This window comes from Ursus americanus, chromosome 17 (genome assembly GCF_024610735.1).
Source record: "Ursus americanus isolate L20-20 chromosome 17, mUrsAme1.1.p, whole genome shotgun sequence".
Classification (NCBI taxonomy): domain Eukaryota; kingdom Metazoa; phylum Chordata; class Mammalia; order Carnivora; family Ursidae; genus Ursus; species Ursus americanus.
In genome coordinates this window covers 11,449,114-11,474,283 of record NC_142143.1, presented here as the reverse complement: position 1 = coordinate 11,474,283, position 25,170 = coordinate 11,449,114, and the positions used below count along the sequence as shown (strand labels likewise).

General features: G+C 53.7%; 1 protein-coding gene across 1 annotated transcript in view; it reads right to left on the bottom strand.

The window, feature by feature from the left end:
- MYH9 (myosin heavy chain 9) overlaps positions 1 to 25,170 on the bottom strand; it is an 89,321-nt gene that overhangs the window by 55,971 nt on the left and 8,180 nt on the right. The window contains exon 2 of the mRNA XM_045780077.2: positions 2,439 to 2,790. Within this exon, the coding sequence (XP_045636033.1) occupies positions 2,439 to 2,771 (333 nt within the window). The 5' untranslated portion in view covers positions 2,772 to 2,790. The remainder of the gene's footprint in view (positions 1 to 2,438; positions 2,791 to 25,170) is intronic.

Genomic DNA, 25,170 nt, shown 5'->3' with positions numbered 1-25,170 from the left:
CTCAGGATCAGCCACGCCACCCACAACGCCAGGCAAACACACTGCACAAAGGCTCCCGGGTCGCAGTGTGGAACGTCGTGTGCAGAGGTGGACCGTGAATGAGGCGGCAGCCCCTGCCCAGCGGCTTTGATCCCCCCGCAGCTCTGCACCTGCTGGGGTCCCCATTAGGGCAACTGCAGAGACAATCGACCCCCCTTCTGGGGAGGATGCTTAGGAAGGAGGCCAGTCTGAGGCAGGAGGAACTGCACACGGGAGGTGACAGAAACAGGAATGAACGCCTCCAACCAAAGAGTTCTGCCTGTCTCCAGAGTAAAACCCACGCTTTCAGAGGAAAGATGAAGCAACTAACACTGAACGCACTTCAATAACATTTCCCTTTGTGGGAGAGCGGCTGTCTGCAGCCAGCTGATACGGGCCAGCGCAGACCCCCCACCCCCCGCGCGTCACACTCAGCAGATCCCTGGCAGGACACAAGCTGAACAGAGACACCAGGGAAGGCCACGCAGAGGACCACCTCTACCTTCCATCAAAACAAACAGCAGCAGCTACAGAGCCCAGGCCCTGCCGTGAAGCAGGTGTGGGCTGGCGCTTGCACACTTCTCACCAGGGAGGAAGTGAGGCTCCTTGTGGCCCTGGCGTGTGGCCGGGGAAGGGTCTGAACCGGGTCCTGGAGGCTCCACCTCCCGTGCCCTTCATCGCTCCAGCAGACTGGGTACAATAAGCTACAGAACCTGCCTAGGGGCGTCCCACTCCCAGACAATGGGCCTCAGCTCCCAGCTGCCCCAACAGACAAGCAATGCTTCCTTCCAGGCCCCTTGCTTTTCTCAAGTTGCCAATTCTCAATTTCAGTGGTCAAGATCCCTAGGGACAGACACTTTTAATCTTGTCCATACAATGCTCTGCTCTCACCAAGAAAGAGAGAGCTGGGCTGAGGGTCAAGAAACCCGAGCTCCAGTCTCAGCCTGCATGACCCTGCGCTGGGCTCTGGCCCTCTTCTGGGCCTCAGCTCTCCCCACCTGACATATCAGCCGGCCAGACTAAGCTGGTCCACAAAGAAGGACTCGTCCAGAAAGACCATTCTGTGTATGTCCTTACTGGTAGGTCCTGACTAATTAGGTTCATCCCCAAAGGGTGGTCATCGATGGCAGGAAACAAGCCACCTCGTTATCATGGACCAATTTAGCAATCAGCAAGGTAATACAGCGCTGGCATGTGATCCGGCCTGCTCAGGAGGTCTGGGCAATTCAAGATGGTCCGCGGCTCCAAAGAGGACTCTGGCACATCGCAGGGCACTCAGAAGTACCAGTCCAGGATGCTGGGGACATGCCCTATGGAAACGCGTGCTGACGTCAGCCTAAGATTGTACAGAAAATAAAATGGCTGACTCTTTGGGGGCCACTGAGCATCCCTGCACCAGGATGAGCCCAGCACGTCCTTTTATTACGTATGTGATCATGAGCCAACCCCTGGGTGCAAGGCTTGGTCTTCCCATTGAAAGGGCTGTAAGACTCTCGAGATGCTTTCTTTCTCTAATTCAAACAAATTTTGAGAACCATTTTTATTCAGCTTCAAGACCAAGAAGGCCAAGGTGAATGTAACAGCATATTTAAACAAAGAGCTATTTTAAGAATAGTTAAGAGCCAGATAATTTCTTCCCCACCTGAGATGAAACTGGAAGGAAATACTTTGGAACTGAGCAGAAGAAATAAGAATTCAGAAAGAACTTGTGACCCTAGGACCTTAAGATTGTGCAGCCTATAACACAGGAGGTAGGAAAGCACTCCGCTCCTGATGTTTTCTAAAACAGGGATGAGCGGTCTTTCGGCAAATGTGGCCCCACTGGACAGAAGACAGGGGAAGGGCCACTCCCCCTCTGCATGCTCTGGGCCTTTTCACGCGCCCTTCTCGGACGCCAAGCCTGGCACGGCTCTGGAAGTAAGGGTTCAAGCCTCGCTCTCGATGCTCGTCTCTGCTCAAAACACACTCCCAGGGGAAGCAAGGCACACCGACAGGCCTCTAAAAAGACCAAGATGGCAGAGATTCTAAAAAAGACATTGGGCAAGCGGGGAGGGGGGAAGGAGACCAGGTGGTGGGAAACCAGGACATGGCATTCCCTCACTTTAGAAAGAACCACCCTTCCTATCTCCACCACGCCGAGGACCAAGGGCCGTGGGTGGGCACGGCCCACACACACCATGATGTTCTCCCACTGTGTGATCTAAAACAGGCTTCCTGGGGTGTTTTCGGCTAGGCAGAGAAAAGATAAAGTAGAACATTCCATGAGGACGCTCACGTGCCAAAGTTTGCGGATGCCACCCCAGCTTTCTTCAAGTCCCCTCCTCTCCCAGAGCACAAGCGCCCAGGCGGGTGAGGGGGACGGGACAGAGCCGGGCCTCCCGCCTCCCGCCTCCCGCCTCCCGCGCCAGGGCCCCACTTACGTAGATGAGCCCTGAGTAGTAGCGCTCCTTGAGGTTGTGCAACACGGAGGCTTCGTTGAGGCACGTGAGCTCGGCCATGTCCTCCACCTTAGAGAACTTGGGCGGGTTCATCTTCTGGATGTCATCCTTGTTCACCTTCACCTTCTTCCCGTTCTCCACCAGCTCCACGATGGCCTCCTCGCCCACCTCCTCCTTGAGGCTGGCGGGCTCGAAGCCACTCTTGTCGGAAGGCACCCATACCAGCTTCTTGGCAGCCCAGTCGGCCTGGGCCAGCGGGTTATTGATGAAGTTTTTATCCACATACAGATACTTATCGGCAGCTTGCTGCGCCATGGCGACTCACAGCCAGGACCTACGGGGGAAACGAGGGCGAAAAGTCAGACATGACGACCTCAGCCGCACAAGGCCCGCTAAACCCCTCCGATCTCTGCGAACGGCGCGGCGCTGGAGGAGAGCAAAACGTCTAAAACCCGGCTGCACGGCTGCCAGAATCTTCCCGCTCTCCATTTTTGGGGAAAAGATGTACATGACTGAAACAAGTTGTCATCAGAGATTTTGCCAGAAATTCAGGGAAGGTAGATCCTAGGATCCGTCCACAATCAAACTAATCTATGAACTAGCATGATGCCGAATGATGAACCTCATACGAATCTCAAAGGCAGATGTAACTACAGTCCCTATGCTATACACGTGGAGGCAGGGAAGAGACCACACGATTTAAGAGGACTTCCAACAAAAGCAAGCTTCTAATTAGCCCCCCCAAAAAAGGCAACGTACTACAACGGTGCATAGTGGAAGCTGCCAGTGTAAAAAACTTCTTATTTCACGGAGTCAACCAAGAGGGGAAAAAAAAAAAAATCAACACACTAATGATGTTGCCAAGAGATGTTAATTCCATCTTGATGATATAGCCCAAGGAAATAAGGCAAGAGGAAAAGAACTCAGGCTCCAGGAAACATCATGAACAGTAAGAGCACTTCCCTTCGGGGCCACAAATGCAAAAGGCAGCCCTTAAATCCACGTCCAAGAGAACTTAAGCATATGTGTGCCTGCTTTTTTTCAAAACTCATCTGCAAAATAAAGAGGATGAAATAATAATCCCTTACACCTGTGTGGTTTAATGGTTTATGAAATGCTTTCACACACACTTCATGTATCTCGAAAGATACTCGTCGGGGCGCCTGGGTGGGTCGGTCGGTTAAGGGTGTGACTTCGGCTCAGGTCATGATCCTGGGGTCCTGGGATCAGGCCCCACGTGGGGCTCCCTGCTCAGTGGGGATCTGCTTCTCCCTCTCCTCCCCACTCGTGCTCTCTCCTGCTATCTCTGTCTCTCTCAAATAAATGGCATCTTATGTCTCTCTCAAATAAATGGCATCTTAAAACAAAAGCTCCTCATCGTAACTCTGTGGTAGGTAAAAAGTATGCTTCAGCGTATTTCACAGATGAAGAAACGGGAGCTCCCTGGAAGTTCAGGGCCTTGTCCAGAGTCACGCGAGGTGGGGAGGACTCAGGACTCCTGGTCCCAAGGCCTTTCCACAGGATAACCACAGTGCTTATTCCCACTCAAAGGCTCAGGCTGGGACCCAGGGGCAGGACAGCTGGTTTAGGTAAACGGAGCGCAGAATTTCGAAACCACGGTCTGAGACAGAGCCAGCCCAGAGCCACCAGAAGAGCAGCCCAGAAGCTCACTGCCCAGCTCGCAACGCAGGAAGGTCTTTCCCTAGTGAGGTCAAGGCCCCCTCCCCAGGCCCAGGAAGCCAGGAGGACCCCCGATCCAAATCCAGAGTCACACGGGCTTTCACGCTTCTAGATTCCAACAGGGACTTGTGCCAAGGAGGCTGGAGGTTTGGGGGGGACAGAACAAAAAGAAAAGTCTGGGCCGCCCAGGCCTTCTTATCTGGGCTCATTAAATGCTTTCCAGATCAAGACTAAGGGGCTCCCCTGGACACGTTCCAGGAGAGGGGCTGTTTTCCAGGAAATCTGCTCGCTCGCCTCCCCCCCCCCCCGCCCCGCCCCCCGCCAGCCAAGGAGGGAAGGCAAGTCCACCGAACAGAGCCTGGCAGCCTCCCCGGCAGCCTCAGCTGGTGCCTTTGTTTACATTCCCAGCCAAGCAAACCCTAGCGGCCCCTCCTGCGGGACCAGGGGCATCATCCACCTGCGAGGACCACCCCCCGAGAGATAACAGCAGTCCACAAGGCAGGAAGGGATGGCCTGGCCTCATCTTCCAGCCTGGCCTCATCTTCTGCTGTGGGGCTGGGGTCTCAGCAGGCTGCAGCCCCCAGGCCACACCAGCTTACTTCGGGCTGTCGGCTCCCACACCCGCCAGGCCATTCAAGTAAATGGAAGGGTTCCCTACGCCATAGTATGTCCCAGCTGTCCTCTGCCATCCATCTGACCACTAACTAGCCAGGCAGCCTCCTCAGTCCTAGGATCCAGGCCCCCAAAACCAGTCTCCCCATCATCATGCCACCGCCCTGCTTGAGGACTTGGAAGGATCACAGAGCACAGAGCTTCACAGGCTGCTGGTTCTGAACCTTTTTGCCAACTTTAAACCCAAAAGGGACAAGACAATCTCCCATCAACATGCAAAAAAGGATTCACTTGAACCCTGTCCCCCCAAATTCTAAGCCCACTGCTGGGTAAGAGTTCTACTACTCCAGGGGCTCCTGGGTGGCTCAGTCGTTAAGCGTCTGCCTTTGGCTCAGGGTCCTGATCCTGGGATAGAGCCCTGCACTGGGCTCCCTTCTCCGCTGGGAGTCTGCTTCTTCCTCTCCCACTCCCTCTGCTTGTGTTTCCTCTCTTGCTGGCTGTCTCTCTGTGTCAAATAAATAAAGTCTTAAAAAAAAAGGAGTTCTACTACTCCAGCCCAATGAAGACACCCAAGGGCATCACATGCCCTTTACGAGATCCCTCCACGAAGAAGGAAAGGGGAGAGTCGGGGAGAGTCGTTACGTAACCTACCAACAACCTCACTGAACCATCGATCACCCTGCAAAAGATCTTTTATTATCCGCAATTTATAAATGAGGAACCAGGCTCAGAGAGGGAAAGCAACTTGCCCAGACTCGCCCAGTCCAGTCACGGTGCAGGGCTCTAACCCAGATCACCGGGCTCCCCAGTCTGGGCTCTTCCTAGCACACTTGTGCTGGGGTCCCACAGAGGAAAGAAGCCAGGCTGGCACTGGAGCCAGGTCAGACTGTCGATACGCTGAGTGGGACACAGGGAGTGTGGGGGAATACCTTCCACAGCATTCAGCACACACTTACTGAGTGTTATCGGGCAGGCAGGGAGGCTGAGTGAGCCTTCCCAGCATGGACCACGGGGCCAGTTCAAAAAGCAGAGCACAGTGGAATTTGAACACGCTCACTCCCTTGGCCTGCTACTGTCCCCGAGAGCCGCCCGGTGGTGATGGTGCAAGAACTTCTGGCCTCATCAGACTCACTTCATCCCAGCAACACCAGCCCTAGGGGGACCAACACAAAGCAGCCAGCTGGTGGCCTGGCAGCCTGGCAGCATATGGGCTCCCTTTGCGCTGCAGGCCCTGGGCACTCAGCCGCCCCTGGAAATCCATTGGCGGGTGTGTGCTGGAGGGCCGTGAACACAGCAGCTGCTTGCTGGCAGGGGACAACTGCACCTGGCTCCTCGTTTTGCCCTCCTTTTAGGACTGTCTACCCCTGATGAGACCTGGAGTCTGCACTTCCTGGAGGGGGGGTCTTACTGCGTCCCCTCAGAGCTGGGCCAGCACAGAGGTCGGCACCCCTCCGCCTCCGGGGGTGCCAAGGCTCCCATGCACGGTAGGCCTAAGGCGTCCCTGCTCATCTCCCTACTCCTCTAGGAGCAGAGCTTTTCATTAAACGCGGCTGAGCCTTGTTCGGCCAGGCCAAGGACAGAGCTATTTGGTGTCAGCGGCTCTGCTGGAATGACGTGGGTTAGCAGCAGTGCCAAGATCAATACATGGGTTGGACGAGGTGGCCATAAACAATGGGGTGTATTAAAGCCCTCCCACCAGCACAGCCGGGAACACCCACATTCAGTGCCTGTGGCTGAGCTCTGGTGTCCCCCCCCCCCCGAGTCAGGGGGAGGCCCCTGGGCCCTGGTGGTTGCAGACTTGTGTGTGCGTGCGTGCGCGCGCACGTGTGTGTGTGTGTGTGTGTGCACGCACGTGTGTGTGTGTGCACACACGTGCACACGCGTCCAGTAGGGCTGCCAGCAACACAGATAGGAGTGCTGACCTCAGAGGGTGCAGACGGAGTAAACCGTCACAGTCCAGAGCTGTTAGAAATCAAAGGGGGCATCAGAGAAGGGACACTAGGGAGATAGCTGCCACTTCTCCCCTCCCTGGCCTGGGACCATGCTAAATGGCCTCTCTGACACTTCGTACAAAATAAGACGAAATCAGAGAGGGAGACAAACCATAAGAGACTCTTCACTCTAGGGAACAAACTGAGTGTTGCTGGAGGGGAGGTAGGTCGGGGGGTGGGGTAACCGGGTGATGGGCATTAAGGAGGGCACGTGATGTGATGAGCACTGGGTGTTATATGCAACTGATGAATCACTGAACTCTACCCCTGAAACTAATCATACACTATCTGTTAATTCACTGAATTTAAATAAATTAAAAAATTTTTTAAACTATACAAAATATAAAAGTTTTCAAAATGAGGGGTGCCTCGGTGGCTCAGTTGGTTCAGCGTCTGCCTTCAGCTTGGGTCATGATCCTGGGGTCCTGCTCGGTGGGGAGCCTGCTTCTCCCTCTGCCCCTCCCCCTGCTTGTGCTTTCTCTCTCTCCCTCTCTCTCAAATAAAGTTTTCAAAATGAAAGAAAAATATCCCCATAAATTCCTGAGACCCTCCCCCTAAAATCAGTTTGCTCTTTTTTTATGGTCCTTCTAGTCCTTGTTCATAGAAACACTTGAGATTTTTAATGATCACAGGCAGAGCGTGGGGTTTCACGTTATGGATTTTTCCTATTTATTGTGACTTTCCCTACAGGGCCACCATTTGCCTGTTGATCATTTTTATCCAAACGCTTCACTTTCCAGCTGAAGATACAGAGGCTCTGAGAGGGAAGTGATCTCACTCGGTCACACACCTGGGGAAGAGAGAACTCAAACTCAGGACTCCTGACTCCAAGGCCTCCTTGGGAAACACTTACAATGGCTGCATAATATTCCAAAGCGATTTTGTGGCGGGGGAGGGGGGGACCCACCTACTAGGGTTTTTTTTCCTTACATGGTGGGCCACCTTGAGATAAATTCCCAGAAGTGGCGTTACTGGAACAAAGGAACATCCAGACATTTTTATGGCCTTGAGAAGTATTATCAAAATGCTTTCCAAAAGGGTTGATTGGTATGTGTGGCCACGTGAGCACATGCCTATGTGGCAGCAGCCACACCAGCACTAGGAAAACCATCTGCAGGAAAAAGCTCAGGGGTTCGGATTAGGGAACCTCAGGAAATTCTGGGGATCTGCGGGACTCACAGGCCAGCAAGGAGTTAAGGAAAAAGAAGGCAGCTTTCCCCATTGGAGAGCAGATCCGGTGGAGGCCGGCCCTTTCCACACCAGCTTCCTGCGGGTGCCAACCCAACTCCAAGAAACCCAAGTAGTTGCCTTTTTAGGCCATAATCGAGAGGACACGACCAGAGGCTAAATTAGGACTCTCAGGAAATGATGAAACTGAAAGTAAATAGGTTGACCAAAAACCTCTGCTTTTGACCCAAAATGTAATTCCTTGATTGTCTGCCTTCTCCCCTCCCCCCCCCAACATCCATCTGGACCTTTTACTCCTTCCTGTTTTCCCAAGGACCCCTCGCTTTCCCTCTCAGCTTCCTGCCCTTCGCTTGGTTCTCTTTTTACTGACTTGTGTGCTTGTTTGGGAAAGAAACAGCTAGCCCCTTAAAGACAGAATTTATTCGACTGGGACAAATCACTGGTCCAAACACTGCGAGCTTGTCCGTTCCTAGACAACGAGGGTCTATGTAAAGGCTTCCATGGCCAAGTTCTGGGCCTGGAGCTTCAGGTCCCATCCCGTCTCAAAGCTACCCTGTCCGAAGGCGTGTGAGGCAGCTCTCCGTTTCCTCCATCCCCACAGGTGAGGGCAACAAGGCCCACACGGGTCACAAAACCCAGGTTCAAACTCAGACCTGCTGGGCTTCCGCCTCCGCTGCCTCCCCGGGGAGCTCTCTGCCACTTTCTGGGGAGAAAACAAACCCAGAACCCCTGGTTCATTAGGCAAACCAGGGACAGAGACACTGAGCATGTCAACTCGAAGCTGCAAACCCCACCTCCTGGTGGGGCTTCACTCCCACCTTAGATCGCTGGTGCTAAAAGAAAGGTCAGGGGTCTGCGTGACCTTGGCTGAGCCATTTCCGTTCTCTGAGCCAAGGTCCCAGCTTCATTGCTGGTGTTTGCGAGCAGGCTCCTCTGCCAGCTTTTTACCCCCACCCCCACCCAGAGAGCACAGGTGAACGTGTCCCTTCTCTTCTCTTCCTATAGCCACTGCTTTTGGGTTAGCAAAACTATCAAGGTGCCCGAGTTCCATCGTTAAGGAAGGTTCTATGAAGGCAGCTATGGCAGTTATATAGAAATTGTCAAGCCCCTTAGGATTTACTTACTCAATGACCTACTACATAGGAGGGTCTATGTGCAAAAATATGGTGACAAAAGTACAAAAGACCCAAGGACTTTATAAGGTAGTGGAATCTTCGCTGCAGAGGGGAGGACCATGAAAACAGCCAGCGCCAACACAAGACTCAATGAAGAAAAGACGAAGGAACAAGTCACTCGGGGCAGGAACAGAGAGGAAGTGGTAAGTCAATGGAAAACTCAAAGCAGCAGGAGGTCCGTGGAAGGGATGGGATGTAAACTGGGTCCTAGAAGATGGGGAGAGTGCTGGTGGGGGAGGGGAAGAGGTGGTAGGAGGCCGAGGGAGAAGAGGGGGCAGTTCTTCATCAACTATACAATGATGTGACAATTTAAGGCAGGGCTTCCCAGCCTCAGCTTTGTGAACACATGGGGCCACGGAATTCTTTGTCATGGGGGCTGGCTGTCCTGTGTATTGCAGGATATTTAACAACATCTCTGGCCTCTACCCACTAGACAAGAGTGCATCCCATCCGCAGTAGGGACAACGAGAAACGTCTCCAGACACTGCCCAAGACGGGGACTGGGGGAGCAAAATGGCCCCCAGTTGAGAAGCATGGGCTTAAGGGGTGAGTTGCAGGAGTAAATCTTTCATAGAAGCCAGACTTCAGCTTAGTAAACCCTCTCCCCAGTCTGAAGTGCATACTTCTAAAAGCAGAAGTTCCCCGATGAAAAGTGAGTCCCAGGACCCACATAGTGGGACAAATCCACTAGGAATGGCACTGTCACCAAGGAGCGACTGCCCCTATAACACAATGTTACTTTAAGGGATCTGACCTGAACCCACTACTGGACTGGACTCTAAAGACTCCTAAATGCCCCAATTTAAAAGAAAAAGAAAAAAAAAAATCAGGCAAAGGGGACTAATGTGCCTCCCAGGAAGGACACAAATCACCATTGGGCTGGTGATTCACAACCTAGTTCACGAGCATGAAGAGGTCCAGTCGATTCCTGGAAGGCAGGCAGCAGCCATGCTGGGGGGGGAGGTGCCCCCCTGGATGTGAAGGCTGACCCCATATCCTGGGAATGCCATCAAATGCCATTTATTGAAAGGTTCTGATACATCAGGTTTAGTCCCAGGGAGGATACCCAGATAATGCATCCCACCCAGAAATCTCCTGCAAACCCCCTCTAATATATCTTGAGTGCCTACCAGTCAACGTCTCCACCAGAGAACCCACAAGCACCATCACAATGAACTCCCCCAAACCTGCACTCTCTTCTGGGTCTCCATCAAGACCCCGTCCATCTGGTCACCCAAGACCGTCACTGTAAACTCTGCTCGGTGGATTAGCAAAGCCCTCTTGTCAATCCCACAGCCAGCACCCTGCTCCAGGACTGCTCCCTCTCCTTTCTAGATTGCACAGCCGCCTCCTTCCTGGCCTTCCCCACAGTCTTCTACCTCCTGCCAATCCATACCCCCTGCCACCTTCAGGATGACTCAAGAGCTCCATCTCTGTGCGTGCTGTATCTTATTGACAATTCCTCACCAGTTTGAAACAGTTCAATGGCTCCACATCTTCTCCAGAATAAAATCTAATCTTTTCACAGTGAGGAGGCCCTTCGCAGCCATACCCATCAATCTCCTCTGTGCTCCGACCCGTCCTCATAACCCAGTCCTGCTCACAGCCCCTTCTGCTCATGCCTCCTCCTCCGCACCAGGAGCCCTCTCTCAAATTTCTACTCGAAAGTCCTCCTCCATAAGGCCCTCCCGGATAGCTACAAAGGGACTTCCCGTGAGTAATCAAACAGCTGAATCGTCATTATCTGCAGTTTCATCTGAGCATGGAAGGCAGGTCTCATTCATGCCCTCGATTTTGAATGTCTAGCACGATGCCTGACCCCAGCAGTGCTGTTTCCTGAATGACTGTGTGAGGAACATGGCAAAGAGAAAGGAGGAGTAATGGGGAAGCTTTCTAAGAAGCTGGAAAATCTCCTTGAGCTGCGCAGAGGGCCACAGGGTTCGAGAGCCAACGGGAACAAGGAGACCCAAGCTGGCAGCCTGCACAAGGCTCACAGCCACTTACGTGTCACAAAGCCCAAGTCATTTATGGACTAGTTCTTATATCCCAAGAATAAGAAGGGAAAGAGAGGGTAGTGGGGCTTTCAATCCACAGAGAGAAATAGGAGTGAAGATAATTTATTGGTCCCCAAGAAGTTTTGCATAAGACTGAATAAAACCATCTCAGTTTTCTGGAACCTTCTAGCACCTCCTGACTAACCAAGGTGGAGGCACCCACCATCTACCACCAGACACACCAGAAAGGAACTTGGCTGGTGTCGTGTGGCCTCTGCCCTTGCTGGGACCCACGAAAAGGCCTCAGGCTGCCCTTTCTGCCTCTCCCGGAGCCCTCGGTCCACATCTGCTCGCAAGCGGTACAGACACGGATCTTTGGGACCAACTCTGAACGTCTAGACAGATGGAACCTGAAAAATCCACTGCGATGCAGAGGAACATTCTGCAAATCCCAAGATAAGCTTGTAATGCACTGTAATCGAATAGAATGGGTATAAATCTGGAGTCACAGGACTCCGGTTTGAATCCCCCAGTCAATTCCTGTAAACTTGAAGCTGTTCACACCGCAATTTCCTAGCTTTAGAGTGAGGGAAAAACCTGTTATCAGAGAAACTGTAACTCAAATTGCCAGGAAAGACTTGGAGACTGAGTACGAACTTCCAGATCTCGTCCTCCTGACCTAATCCTTCTCTAGAATGACACCTGGGGCCTCTCAAAAGTTTCCAGAAGTTTGGTGACTCTTTCTCCAGTTTACACAGGTCCGCAGAGAACATGGTACAGCACGCTGTCTCCCAACTAGTAATTTAGCACGAAGGAAGAGGGTTCCACGGCTAAAGGAGGTTGGAAACCTGCCTCCCCGTGGCCCTCCTGCACTAGGAAATGCTCCGGGAAGGCTGCAGTCAAGGAAGCCTGCTGCACTTTGTCTGATCAGGCGAAGCACCCCGGGCTATCCTGCAGGAAAACTATTCCTCAGTGCTGGCCTGGGAAATGCTGGTCCCTCGGGATGTGCAGGAGGCCTCGGGCAGAAGAGCTGAAGCGGAGTCTGGCTTGGCACTGACCAGCAGCTCGGCTTATCACGCTCGAACAAGATAATGGACCACAAGAGCCGCCCTGCATAAACACCGGGGCTATTAGAACAATCATCTACAGGGGGCCAAACTTCCAGCGTTAGCCTACCCTAAGGTGCTCATTCTACCCAGGATGCGGAGGTGGGGAGGAGGAAGGGGAGGAGGAAGGGGAAGAGGAGGGAAGGGGAGGGTCCTCCCAGTGCCCAGAGCCCAGGAGGCAGAAGCTGCCGAGGGCTAGGAGGATGGGCCCCCTTCCTCCCCACCTCAGGAATGCTGTTTGCTTACAGAAGAAGCTGGGACTTGTTGCCATTAGCAGTATTCCAACCCAAGCTTGTGTTGATGCTCAGCAGATAAGAAACCCAGACCAGAGACAGGCCAGAGAGGAATTTAGCACCAGAGCCCCAGAACCCACCCCCTTTGCCCTTCCCTCCACCAAGGCCACATGGAGGGGCTGCCCACGAACACTGAGAAATGCTCACGTGTGCCTGACAACAGAAGGCGCGGACTGGGGTCACTTTGGCTTTGCTCTGCACCCAAAGAAACCAGACCATCAAAGGTGACACCAGAGGGGCGCCTGGGTGGCTAAGTCGGTTGAGCTGCCGACTCTTGGTTTCGGCTCGAGTCATGCTCTACGGATCTTGGGATCCAGCCCTGTGTCAGGCTCTGCACTCAGGGGGAGTCTGCTTTCGGATTCTCTCTCCCCCTCTCCCTCTGCCTCTCCCCCTCCCCCTGTGCACCTGCACTCTCTTTCTCTCCCTAAAATTAATTAATAAAAAAAAAAAAAGACACCAGAACTTCGTGCATAGATTCCCTCCTCCTATGTGGGTAAGGACAGAAAGTGGGCGAGGCAGGGGGAGGAAGGGGAGGGGGGAGCTGGAGCTGAGGCTGCAGCGGGATAAGCGCAGCAGCTCACCCAGGATCTTATCAACCAGGTTGAAGAATGTGGATTCTAGCTGAGGGACAGGGGAGGCCACCTGGGGGTGGGGAGAGGGTGACATCATCAGATCTGTATTTTGAAGAGATCACCCTCGCTGACCTCACTTGGAGGGGACAGGAGTGAGCAGCTGCAAAGCAGCTGGGACGACAGAGGAGCAGGCTTGCCATCCAAGAGCGGGCAGAGTCCCAGGACAGGGCCAGGGAGAAAGTGGTTCAATGCCACAAGAAAGGGACAAATGAAGGCACAGGGGGCACCCTCTGACCTACTACTGCACACAGCTCAGCCCAGGGAGAAGCAGGAAGCAATGCCCACTGCAGTCATTTCCTCCGAAGGAAGAAGTGACCGCGCGTCCCAGGGCCTCTTCCAGCTTAGCGCTCAGACATCATACGTCACCCGGACGAAGTGCCCAAATGGGTCTCCTCCTCTAAGGTACTATCCCTGTCTTCCAGGCCACAAGATACATTCTCAATGAATGACTCCATCAACCAATCAGGCCAGAAAGCAAAGGGAGAAGACGGCCCTGGCATTCCATTCAAGAGCTCTGCCACTGAGCATGTCCACCCCGCCTAAAGAGAGAGATCCTCATGGCCTTTAGAACCCAACCAACTCCTGTGCCTGACGCCTCCCAACCGTCCTTCCAGCCCTACCCCTCCTGTCCTGACGCTCTCCATTCCAGACACAGCTCGCAAGGGCAGAGCCTGTGCTCCTCGGCCAACTCTCCCATCGCCTGGGCAGCCTTTCCCAACACCCCAGTAGATCATTCATCTAGCTCCCTCCCCTCCCCTGACCGATTCCAGCATCATCTGCCTTATCCCAGAACCACTGCTTCTCTGCCTGTCTTCCCATCAGCCGTCAGATTCCTCGAAGGCAGGGACTGTCCCCCCCCCATGCCCCCCAGACCCCAGACAACCCAGGGTTCATGGAGAGGGTCCTCAACCCACGCTTGTGGAAGTGAGCCAAACTGTTCACAGGCTCATGTTGTGTCTTCTGGGAGCCGGACTGTCCAAGAGAACCACCAATTCCAAAGGTAACCCTCCCAACCCCTCCCGTCTAATGTTGGGGGGCGGGGAGCACAGCAGCAACAGGTTACACAGCTTTCACTCAATGGGAAGAGGCCGGCTGGGGAGGCTCCCAGCTGGATCTGCAGTAAGTCATAGGCACTGGACCCTTGACTTTGCTTATACTTGGCTCAATATTTGCGTAGTGAGATCACACATGGGCCTCCCCTCCTCGGTGATGAGCTCTCACTCTGCCACCACCGATGAGGGACTTCAAAGAGAAGCACCCGGCTTCAGATGCCCCCAGAGCCAGGACTCTGAGCCCTAGACTCGCCCCCAGGTGTGACAAGGTTGACACAACTGCACGCAGACCCTGCCCCCCTCCCCGCAGACAGCGTCTCTAGACTCTGCCAGAGGCGGCACACGCAGGCAAGAGGGGCAACCTGAACCCTTCAGCGGCCTGCGGCGGACTGATTCCTTCCCTTTGGATCTGCTGATAGGACGGTTTTTCTCTCCTCAACCATGTGAGCAGAGTTTGCTGAAACCCGACGCAGAAAAATAACCATACTGAAAAGATCTAATTATACAGCCGCTGTCTCAATGGGAAAGTGCAGCGCGCTGGGTTTCCTGAGTCCACGTTGTGACGGCGGGGAAATGCAACCCCAGATGAGAAACTGAAAACAATTTCTGAAGACCACTGTGCCCAGAACCCAGCAGGCCAACAGCAGTTTTTTTTTTTTTTTTTAAGATTTTATTTATTCATTTGACAGAGATAGAGACAGCCAGTGAGAGAGGGAACACAAGCAGGGGGAGTGGGAGAGGAAGAAGCAGGCTCCCAGTGGAGGAGCCTGATGTGGGGCTTGATCCCAGACCGCCGGGATAACGCCCTGAGCTGAAGGCAGACGCTTAACGACTGAGCCACCCAGGCGCCCCCCGACAGCAGCTTGTTATTCCGAGAGGTTTAAATTATACAAACACACACACACACACACACACACACACACAAGCTCTGAGTAGGGTAGCCACTACCACCAACAGCCATCCCAACCCTATTCTTGCTGGACTGAGAGCTCTAAGGCCATAGATGGGTCCCAGGCACTGCCCGTGCCCGAGGCCTGACACACAGAAGGGCTGCATAATACTCATGAACCGGAGTCATGGGGAAGGTTCCAATCTCCCAAAAGGTCCAAAAGTCCAGGGATCAAACACCAGAGACTCTCTGCCCCCAACTGCAGAGTACCTGCCGTTAAGACCAATAACCCTGCACCTTCTTATCCAAACAGAAGTGACCCTGGAAGTGACCCTGGTGTGGCTCGTTTCCCCCTTGAGCAGGCAAGGCAGAAGAGGCTCAGAACAGGTGGCCTCCGGGACCATGATCCCTGCCCTCCTCCTCCTCACCCACCCTTCCAGCTAAATCTGAGGCTCACTTGTTTGTAAGAGACACATGACCGGCCAGGGGTCAATCTTCCTGAATTGATCGGGCAGTCATTTAAGTCAACTCTGATAATAAGCTTCATCACTGAAAGGAGACAGCCCTTCTAAACAGTGATAACTTATTCATGACCTTCCCAGAAGGCGAATTAGAAGGAACGCGACTCAGGAGGCAGCCAGACTGGCCCTGGAACTCCAGATCCATCGCTTAACAGAACAAACTCTGCCTGGTTGCCTTGGCCCCCCTGGGCCTACATTTCTCCGTTTATAAAAGGGACGTGCTACCAGCTCCCCCCCAGGACAGCTGTGAGTCCATGCGAGCCTGTGGGGTGCAGCTCCCACCAGGTCTAGCTGACAGTCCCAGCTCTGCAATGTGGTCAGAGCACTGCTCAACTCACAGAACTATTGTAAGGATCACAATAGGCGAGCCGAGGAGCGGTGCTTGGTGGCGCCCCGGGCCTGCAGGCCCAGGCCCCCCTCTCCACAATCTTTGCCTCTTCTCTCAAGTCTGTGTCGCCACTGAGCTCATAATGAGTCAGTCACAAGCACTGCCCTCACACAGCCCACTTCGGGGGGTTTGAAGTCACATCCTGCCTAACCTAACTCAACATGATTTATTCCACCCCAGGAATGTAGCTCACTTCCCAGAATTTTGTAAAGAACTTTAAAGAGTTTGATCTTGCAAGGGACTCCATTTACAGGCTCAGCCGGAGTGGAGGAGGAGACTCAGTTCGGCTCAGACCTGTAGGCGGAAACCACACAAAGTCGGGGCTGAAAGAGGCCCCCTGAGCATCTCATCCTAGAGTGCCAACATTTTTTTTTTAAATCTCAACCCACAGCAAAAAAAAAAAAAAAAAGAAAAATTTAATTTAAAGGCTTTTAATCCCGAATACACACAAACAGGTCAGACAAAAGCTCCACAAAATGATATATACTTGCTATTCACCTGGGTATCTTCCACTTGAGTCTACTTTGTTTCGTGTCTAAAAACACTGGTTGCCACCTGTGAAAGTAATTTCATGACCAATCAATGAGGTTTCAGTTGCCGGTCCAAAAAATGCCAATCTGACTCAGATGTCACTGGGTAGATGAGGCTCGGACAAGGCCCAAGACCAGAAGTTAGGTCAAGCAGAAGCTCGAGCCCAAAGCCAAAGCAAGGCTCTGTGGGGGGTCAAACCTCCAGCTGGTAGGCCAGCAGTCACCTGCCAGGTGCTGCTGTGTTCATGGCCCACTGCTCCATCACGGGATCCCAACAACCTCAATAAAGCCCGGGCACACATCCTGCGGCCCTGCCCTATTCCCAGTCCCCACCCTCCCCCTTCAAAAACACACTCAGAGGCGCAGGGAGGTGAAGCAAACCGCATGGATATGGGCATTCAGAAAACATCCTTTGAGGACCTGGAGCCCAGGGGGAAGACGGTAAGGACAGCGCTCCCTCAGTATGCAGAATCCCAAAAGATCCAGTCCGCTACAATCAGAACATCACCTCTCCAAACCCCAGTCCTAAGCTAAAGAGACGCCCAGAAGTGACATGATATTAACAGCTTAATGCAAGAAAGATCATTATCCTACAGGGATAAGCTCAGAGAGGGTGCCCTCTGCGTACTTATGTCCCTGAGGTGGCATAACCTAACCCTGTAATGAACAGACCTTCATGCCTGCTAATGGCCTACTGATAGCATCTGTTTACTTACACACACACACACACACACACACACACGTGTGCACACACACGCTCTATGAACAGGAAACCCAAAGTTCTCTCTAGATCAGTGGTTCTGAACACTTCCAGCCAATAAGGACCCCTCTGAAAATCCTTTGCATACCACCTTGCGGAGCTTACTGAGACCCTCAAGTACAGTCCATGGACTTTTAGAAGCCCCCCAGTTACAATTTCAAAGGCAAAAGGACACTGGAGTGGCCTCCTTCTGCACCAAGGCAACAGGAACAGAGACTTGAGAAAATTTTCTTTCTTCATTACCCTCCAGTGGGGTAATCAGGATCTCACAAAAGACATCAGAGGGGGCAAAAGACAAACTCTGCAGTCAAGACAAGCCACCAGTGAAAGCTGTTGGGCAAGAGGAGGACTCAGGAAGGAGGGCGCAGGAGGCCACGCCCCCTGAGCTGCTCTGATCACCGGGGACTGCGGGAACAAGGCATCCCAAACTGAACAGCAAACCGCCTCTCCTCCCTACATCTCCATTGCTTGGGACGATTCCCAAATGAGCCAGCAGGTGCCAGCCCCGGGCACACAGGCTGCCTGGAGGACAGAGCCAAGCTCTCCAGGGAAACCAAGGTAGACAAGCTACATCCCAGAGCCTTCGGCCTCCCTGGGGGAAAAAAATCACCCAAATACTAGTCACAGAGTGAAGATAAAACCCATGTATCTCCCACTTTACAGAAAAAGTCAATTGCTAGAGAAAGCTAATTCATTTCTCGAGAACGCCGAGGTAGCACCCTCGTCTGAAACGATGGCCAACCCAGCCGTCCTTGAGCAGGAAGCCTGGCTGCGGGGATGACCTCACCTCGTCCTTCACGAGAAACCTGGCGGCTGCTTATTTTACCACCTGCCAAGAACCGCTCCTTTGCCCAGGCCACGGTCTGCTTCTAAAGGGGTCAAGGCTGAGCTGCATGCGCAAGAAGGAAAGAGCGGCGGCCCCCGCCCCACATAGCTGCCAGATTGGGACCGAACCCACCCCACAGGCACGTGCACACACGCAAGCCCAGGGCGGCGGGAGCGGGGCAGAAGGTGACACTTGTAAAGTCGGGCCGCCCTGGCAAGCACTGCAGTCTCTATTTACGGGCTGAGGGAATGTCTGGGGAGGTTATTTACATGCCCCGAACCTCTCTTTCTTCAACTGTGAAATGGGCGTCACGAGGCCCACCCCCCAGGGCCGCGCTGACACGTAACTGCTAGCACTCGGTTCTGTTCCCAGGAGATCTCGCCAACCCACCGGTGACCCTGGCAGTAGGTTCTCGCCGTATCCTGTTTTGCAGAAGAAACTGAAGCCCAGAGAGTATCTAAACAACTCGCTCGGGGGCACACAGGTAGTACAGTTGGGGTCTGTGCCCTAGGGGTCCGCCTACCCGCCGGTTCACCACTTGGCTCACCCCCCCTCCCAAGGTGCTGAGGTTTGTCAAGGGCCCATAGCTATCATCAGGAAGGGGAAGGAGCCTGAGGTGACCCACCGCCACCTGCCCCATCACACACGGTAGAAGCACCGGTCCTCCTGGCTCATCCTCCTGGCTCATCCGCAGCCCCTGGCAAACTCCTTTTTAAACTGAATTCCCCCCACCCCTCCCAGCTGTCCCCTTCAGATCCCCCTGAAGAGCCTGGAATTTAAAGCGCCTGTAGTTGTCAGAGACTTTCAGCCACAACCAACTGGGAATGTCCCAGGTCCAGAGCACAAAGGCTGCCTGGTAAAGCCCCCGGAAGAGCTCTGAATCCTGCCCCTGATCTTTGCTCAGGTCTACACACAGTATCACATTCTTCAGATTCTTGTTCAAAAGCCAGAAGGGGGAGGGGGAGGGGCCTCCACTATTTCAACCTAAGGATAATTAGAGCCTGTGACTTGTTTTAAAGGGGAAGAGGGCCATCCTTTCCCAGCCTCTCTTGAATGCACCCGTCGGCCGAGGTGTGTGATACTGCAAGTGTCCGCACGCACGGGGCTTTGCAGCCTGGAGGTGTCCTCCCTTTGAAGACACCGAGGTTCTGGGGCACGGCGCTGTCAGGTGGCGGGGAGGGATGATGCCAGATCCTCAAGTCTAGCCCTCGGAGGCCCCTGTCCATTCCTTCTCTGACCTGAGGCTTGAAGGCTGGCCAGAAAGTCAGCACAGAACTCACTCCAGCCGGTTTGGAGGAAGGAATGGAGATGGTCGGAGGTGAGAAGTCACAACACTGATGGGGTCCTGTAAATGTCACAGCGCCCAGCAGCCAGTAATTAATCCCGTAATGAGGCATTTCTCATGAGCACTTGGCCCGACACAGCCACCTCCTCCCCACCCTGGCAAAGGCAGGAAACAGTCAGCGGGCGGCAGGCCCGGCTCTGGGCAGAAGGCAGGCTGAGAGCAGGGCGCCGGGGGCTGGCAGGCGGCTCGGAGGTGGTGGCATCGGGAAGCGGGGGGAGAAAAGCTAGTTTCCCGCAGGAACCAGGCTGACCAGACCTCACACACCTGGCCACGCATCCCCAACTGCTGCCCACTGACGTGTCTCAGAGGGACAAGGAGGGCTGCATTCTACGCCCGGCCTAACAAACCAGGGAGGAGCACTGGGCCGCGCTGCTTTAAGGCTGTATACAATGGCATGACCTGTAAACCCCCAACTTCACAAACACTGCCCCCCTCGCCCCCAAAGAATGGGCTCAAGGGGATGAGAGGCAGGAGAGGCAATGAAAACAGATATGGACCATCCAGGAGCAGGGGAGGATCTGAGCTCTCTCACTCGCTACCTGGGGCTCGGCTCTTAGGTTCTTCAAGTCTCAGTTTTCCCAGCTATAAAACAGGAACATTTATACCACTCCCCTCATGGGACTGGGAGACTTTCATTGCAACATCCTGAGCGTGACTGCAAACTTTATAGTGACAGAAAACAGTGCTCAGAATAGGTTTTTTTAAATTGATGAAAATAGATGTATTTGTAACACACTGGCACTGTGCTGGACAAATTATGTATAAACAGGGGCGCGTGGCTGGCTCAGTTGGTAGAGCCATGTGACTCTTGATCTCAGTTGGTAGAGCCATGTGACTCTTGATCTCGGGGTTGTGAGTTCAAGCCCCACACTGGGCATCGAGCTTACTTAAAAAAATTTTTTTTAATTTGTTTATAAAATCAAACATATAAACACTAGAGCCCAACTTTACTGAGCATCAAAATCCTCTAAGGAACTCTCATCTTCCTCATTCCACACACGAGGAAAACAGGCGTGGAAAGGGCGCACAGCTTGCCGAGATCAAAGAGCTGGTAGGTGGGAGAATCAGGATCGGGACATGGGTCCAATTTCCGGAGCCCGCTGCCTATTACATAAGTACTAGACATACACACATCACAACGGACTCAGAACCCAAAGAAATAACACTTTCTCCCCCAAAGTCATGCAGAGCCAAGTGCTGGTGCAGATGCTAATACAGTCACCCATTTCTCAAGCATACATTAAGTGCCAATCACAGGCGAGGTATGGCCCGAGGGTCCCAGGAGCAACACCGTTAACAGGGGAAGCAAGACCCGAAAGCAGCCCAGCACAGAGAAGTCCAGGGGAGTGCTGACATGGCAAGGGGAGCATTATCTGGCCGCCACTATGATTTTTGTTGCAATTCCTACACCAGCAGTCTATAAAGTGTGACCTGTCACTCGTGTAAGAATAGTGTTTGTGGCTCATCAGAGGGGAGAAGCCATCTCCAGGAACGACTAGCTGGTCGACAAGACCTGGGTGAGGGGTGCGATCACCCCGGGAGGAAGGCAGAGTAACCTGGGCAGAACTACCCCGTCCCTTCCACAGGCCCAGTTACCCTGCAGCTGGATCACAGCGGCACTGGGCAGCAGAGAGGAGGAAGCAGGATAGCAGGAAAAGGTGCTCTGAAGAACGAGGGGCAGGTGAGTGGACAGAAGGAGAGGGTATGGGGATTGACACGCACTGGGACCCACCACAAGTGGAGTTCATGGAAGGCTCAGGGCCTTCCTATGTTAGCTATTCAGAGGACACTGACGTGGGTCTTACTAGCCACACTTAACAGAGGAGAAAACTGCGGCTCGAAGCAGTGAAATAAACACCCGAGGAAATCAAGAAAAGTCCCTCGCACCTGAAAGAATGGAACAACTCATCCTGGATTATGAGAGAGCCCGCGGCTGACACACAGCCACTGCCTTCTCCCATTATGGACTGAACTGTGTCCCACACCGCCCCAGATTCACCTGTTGAGGCTTTAACACCCCAGGACCTCTGAATGGGACTGTTTGGGCGATGGTCCTTTACGGAGGTGATGAAGGTAAAATGAGAGCATTCCGGTGGGCTCCCCAATCTGGTGTCCTCGTAAGCAGAGGAGGACAGGGGCCACCAGGAATGCGCGCTCACAGAAGGCAGCCGGCTGCAAACCAAGGAGAGAGGCCGCGCTCGTGGACTCCCAGCCTGCAGGGCTGGGAGAGTGAGAGTCCTCTTGTCTAAGCCAGACCGGGGGACTCCGAGCACGCCCTCGCCTGACCGGGGCTTGCCTGCCTGGCGGCTGTCTGGTTTGCACCCCCTAGAATGTAAACCGCAGACTCCGGCTTCATCCAGACATGCGCCCCGTACCTAAGCAGTCTCCAGCACACCCCCAGCATCTATACATATTTAACGAACAAATAAACTGAGTGAAAATAACCCAGCTGCTGCTTCCAGCGTCACCCACTCCCTTGCCCACGGCCCGCTGACTCCTTCTGCTTTCTCTCACTCACTCGTCCGTGTACCCACCTCCCCTCCTCCAACACAGGAGCGGGCACCTCACTGCAGACAGCAGAAATTCCAAGGTAATCTCTAGCTTATAACCACCACCAAACAGCAGTGTAAACAAGGCGACAGGAGAGAATCTACCTAGTGTTGAAATCCCCAGCTTGTGTTTTATTCTTATTACCAATTTTCAGTCAATGTGTAAAACAAACAAGGTTAAGGCGCAGGGTTTGGTTTGGTTTGGTTTGGGGTTTTCTGAGTGTGTGTTCAATGGGCAGCACTGAGGAAGGGGACAGAAACTCTCCACGCCTGATCCAGATCCACACCACAGGCTGCAGGGGGGGCTCGGGGTGATGGACCGAGCCTGAAGCACAAAGGGGGAGCCGCAAGTGTCCCAGTGACCCCATCTGGGGACCGCCCCTGCCCATTCCCCGGGTGGGTGGGGTGGGTGACAAGCCTGTGGCTCCTTTCTGAACAATGAGGGATTGCTCTCCTGCTCTCTAGGAAGACGGTGGAATCCAGGGCAGGTTCCCCTGAGCCAGGAGCTAAGGGACAGGGACAGTGCAGGGCTGGAACAGGCAAGGAGCACCTGCAAGCTAGCCACTGATCTGGAACGAAAGAAAATACCAGAGCAGAGACACTGCATTCCAGTGTCTAGACCTCTGACCCCCCCATCTTCTCCCCTCATGCCCAGCCCAGCCCCAAAGAACTCCCTCCCTCACCATTATAAACACCTATCTGCTCCAAAGCAGCCACTAGGATTCTGAAACTTTCTCTTCACAACAAAACTAAACTGTTGCAACTTGTTGCTACAATCCGGCATCTTCCCTGGACGGCAGGAGCCACAGCAGAGCCCAAGTGGCCTGCCAGCGGCTTCTGGACGTTTCTGAGACCGCCCCTGACCATCATCCCCTGCTGCCTTCTACCCAGTCACAGGAGGTCACTCAGTAGGGCCGGGGAGCTATGTCCCAGCCTCCCCGAGGACAAGACTCCTTGGAGCCTCTGCCCCCTACTTCCTCCCAGAGTGTTTTCTGACCCAGGGCTGTCCATGAGCTACTGGGGGGGAGGGGGATAGCTTCCTCCAGTGAGCCCAGAAAGATCTCCCAGGTCCTCATTCCTACGCTGTCTCACCACTAAAAACAAAGTCTTCCATCAACTCAAATTGGGCTCCCGAGCTGCCATTTCCTCCTGGGCTCACCTCTATCACAACCCACCACACCAGAGGGAAGTGCTTTTTCCCTGAGTCTAGACGTAAGCGCCTTGAGGGCAGGGCCTGGGACATCCAGCCTACCTCCTAGCCACCGAGTAGTTTCCGCCCAAGAACAAGAGGCTCAGGACGTATTTGCTGAATGAATTTCTAAAGAGTCACTAAAATCCACGGAACTTTCTGGCAATGTAAATAATGGTTCTTCCCCTTTGTGGACCATGGCATAGCCATGAAAACAATACCTGTGGAGGCTGTTGCAACACAGGAAATTTTATGTTACATTACTGAGTACGTCAGGACACGCAACAGCATCCGTCCTGCTTACACCTGTACGGTATGCACGCCCACGTGTGGACAGGGACCCCAGAGAGATGCAAGCAGTAATGGGGTTAGGGGCCTATGTGCTTCTCGTCAGCTCTGTTATTACACTGTGTGTGCTATAAACAACCCCCCCCCCAAGGTTTTACTTTAAAAAGGAACAGTTATATCTTTCCCAACACTCCACGAACAGTCTCATCCCAAGTCCTTCGGCTGAGAACAGTGTACTGACCACACAACCAGAGGGCACGGGCAGAATTCCCAGCAGCCACCCAGAGGCTAAGGACCTGGGAGCCGAATCCTGCACTCCCACATTTCACAGGGAAGTAGACCTTAAGGGGCCATATGGGCTACAGAGGGGACTGAGAGTGGGGCTGGGGCCTGGCACTGTAGAGAGGAGAGGAAATCCTTTACCACCTGAGCAACAATGCTCCCTAGACATTCCCTGCCACCCTGCCTGCAATCAGCTCAGATGCCACCTCCTCCCGGAAGCCTTCCCAGAGCCCCCTAGGCCCCCTCCCCTGGGACACCATCAGCTCCTGAAACAAGGGCCCTGCTTCCTTCTCCTTCATCTCCATAGTCCCGGCACCCAGCCCAGTCCCTGGCATACAGAGTAAGCTCTGGGGAGTGCTAACTGAACGATGAGGGTCAGATAAACAAATGAAGAAGGAAAGAACGAATGCATGTTTGCAAGTGGGTTGAGGTCAGGAAGAGCCTGCTAGTCAGGATGGCAGCAGACCCTCTGGCTGGCTGGGTCTCCGGTGAAGACCAGCCAGGGCCCAGCTAAGAGCAGGCAGGCACAGCGGCCAGGATTGACCCTGCTCAGCCATGGTCTGTCACCTGCCCTCCCTCAGGACCAACCGCAGACATCTGAAGAAGGGCCAGATGAGGTTAAAGGTGATGTCAGTAGCCAAGGCAACACTAGGGAACCGGCAACCTCGCTCTGAATAGCCACCCGCACCATGGGACGGAGGCCCCATTCCGCCGCAGCCCCAAACTCTGCTCCTTTCATTAACTCTTGGCCACTAGTGTTATGAGGCGGCCTTGGGGACCAGCCCCACCTCTCACTGTCAAGTGAGGAAACAAAGTTCAGCAGTGAAGGGCATCTACGAAGTCACACAGGGGTCTGGCATCAGTGACTACCTGCTCAGTCTCCTCATGTGTAAAACAGGGGTAATTTCCTACCTCAGGAGAATGAGGTAAAAATTACATGAGATAATTCACGTAAAAGCAGCAGCACTGAGCCTAGTACAGAGCAAGGGCTCAACAGAATGTTAACTATTCGTACTCCTACTGTCATTAGCACCGCTGGGACTCCAGCGCAGACATCCTGATTCCCAGGCCAGTGCCCTGCCAACGGAGCCTCTTCCCTCCTTCCTTGCCCACCTTCCCCCTCTTCCTTCCACCCCTTCCCCACCCCCCAAGCAATTCTAGCCTCCTGGAGGCTGGCTCAAGATGCCCAGAAATCCCCAGTCACCCAGGAGTCTCTGGCCTCCGTGTCCCAACTTCCTGTCAGAGGTTATGACTCCTGAGCATGGAGATGGGCTCTCCGCCCTCCACCCCTACTGAAGCCCCACCAAGGCCAGCACCGTGAGGGCCATGCAGCGGGAGCCCAAGGAGTTTTGGATGACAGATTCGCCAAAGAAATTTAGGGTCAATACCCTCATATGCAAGAGCTTGTTTTAAATATTAAAAAT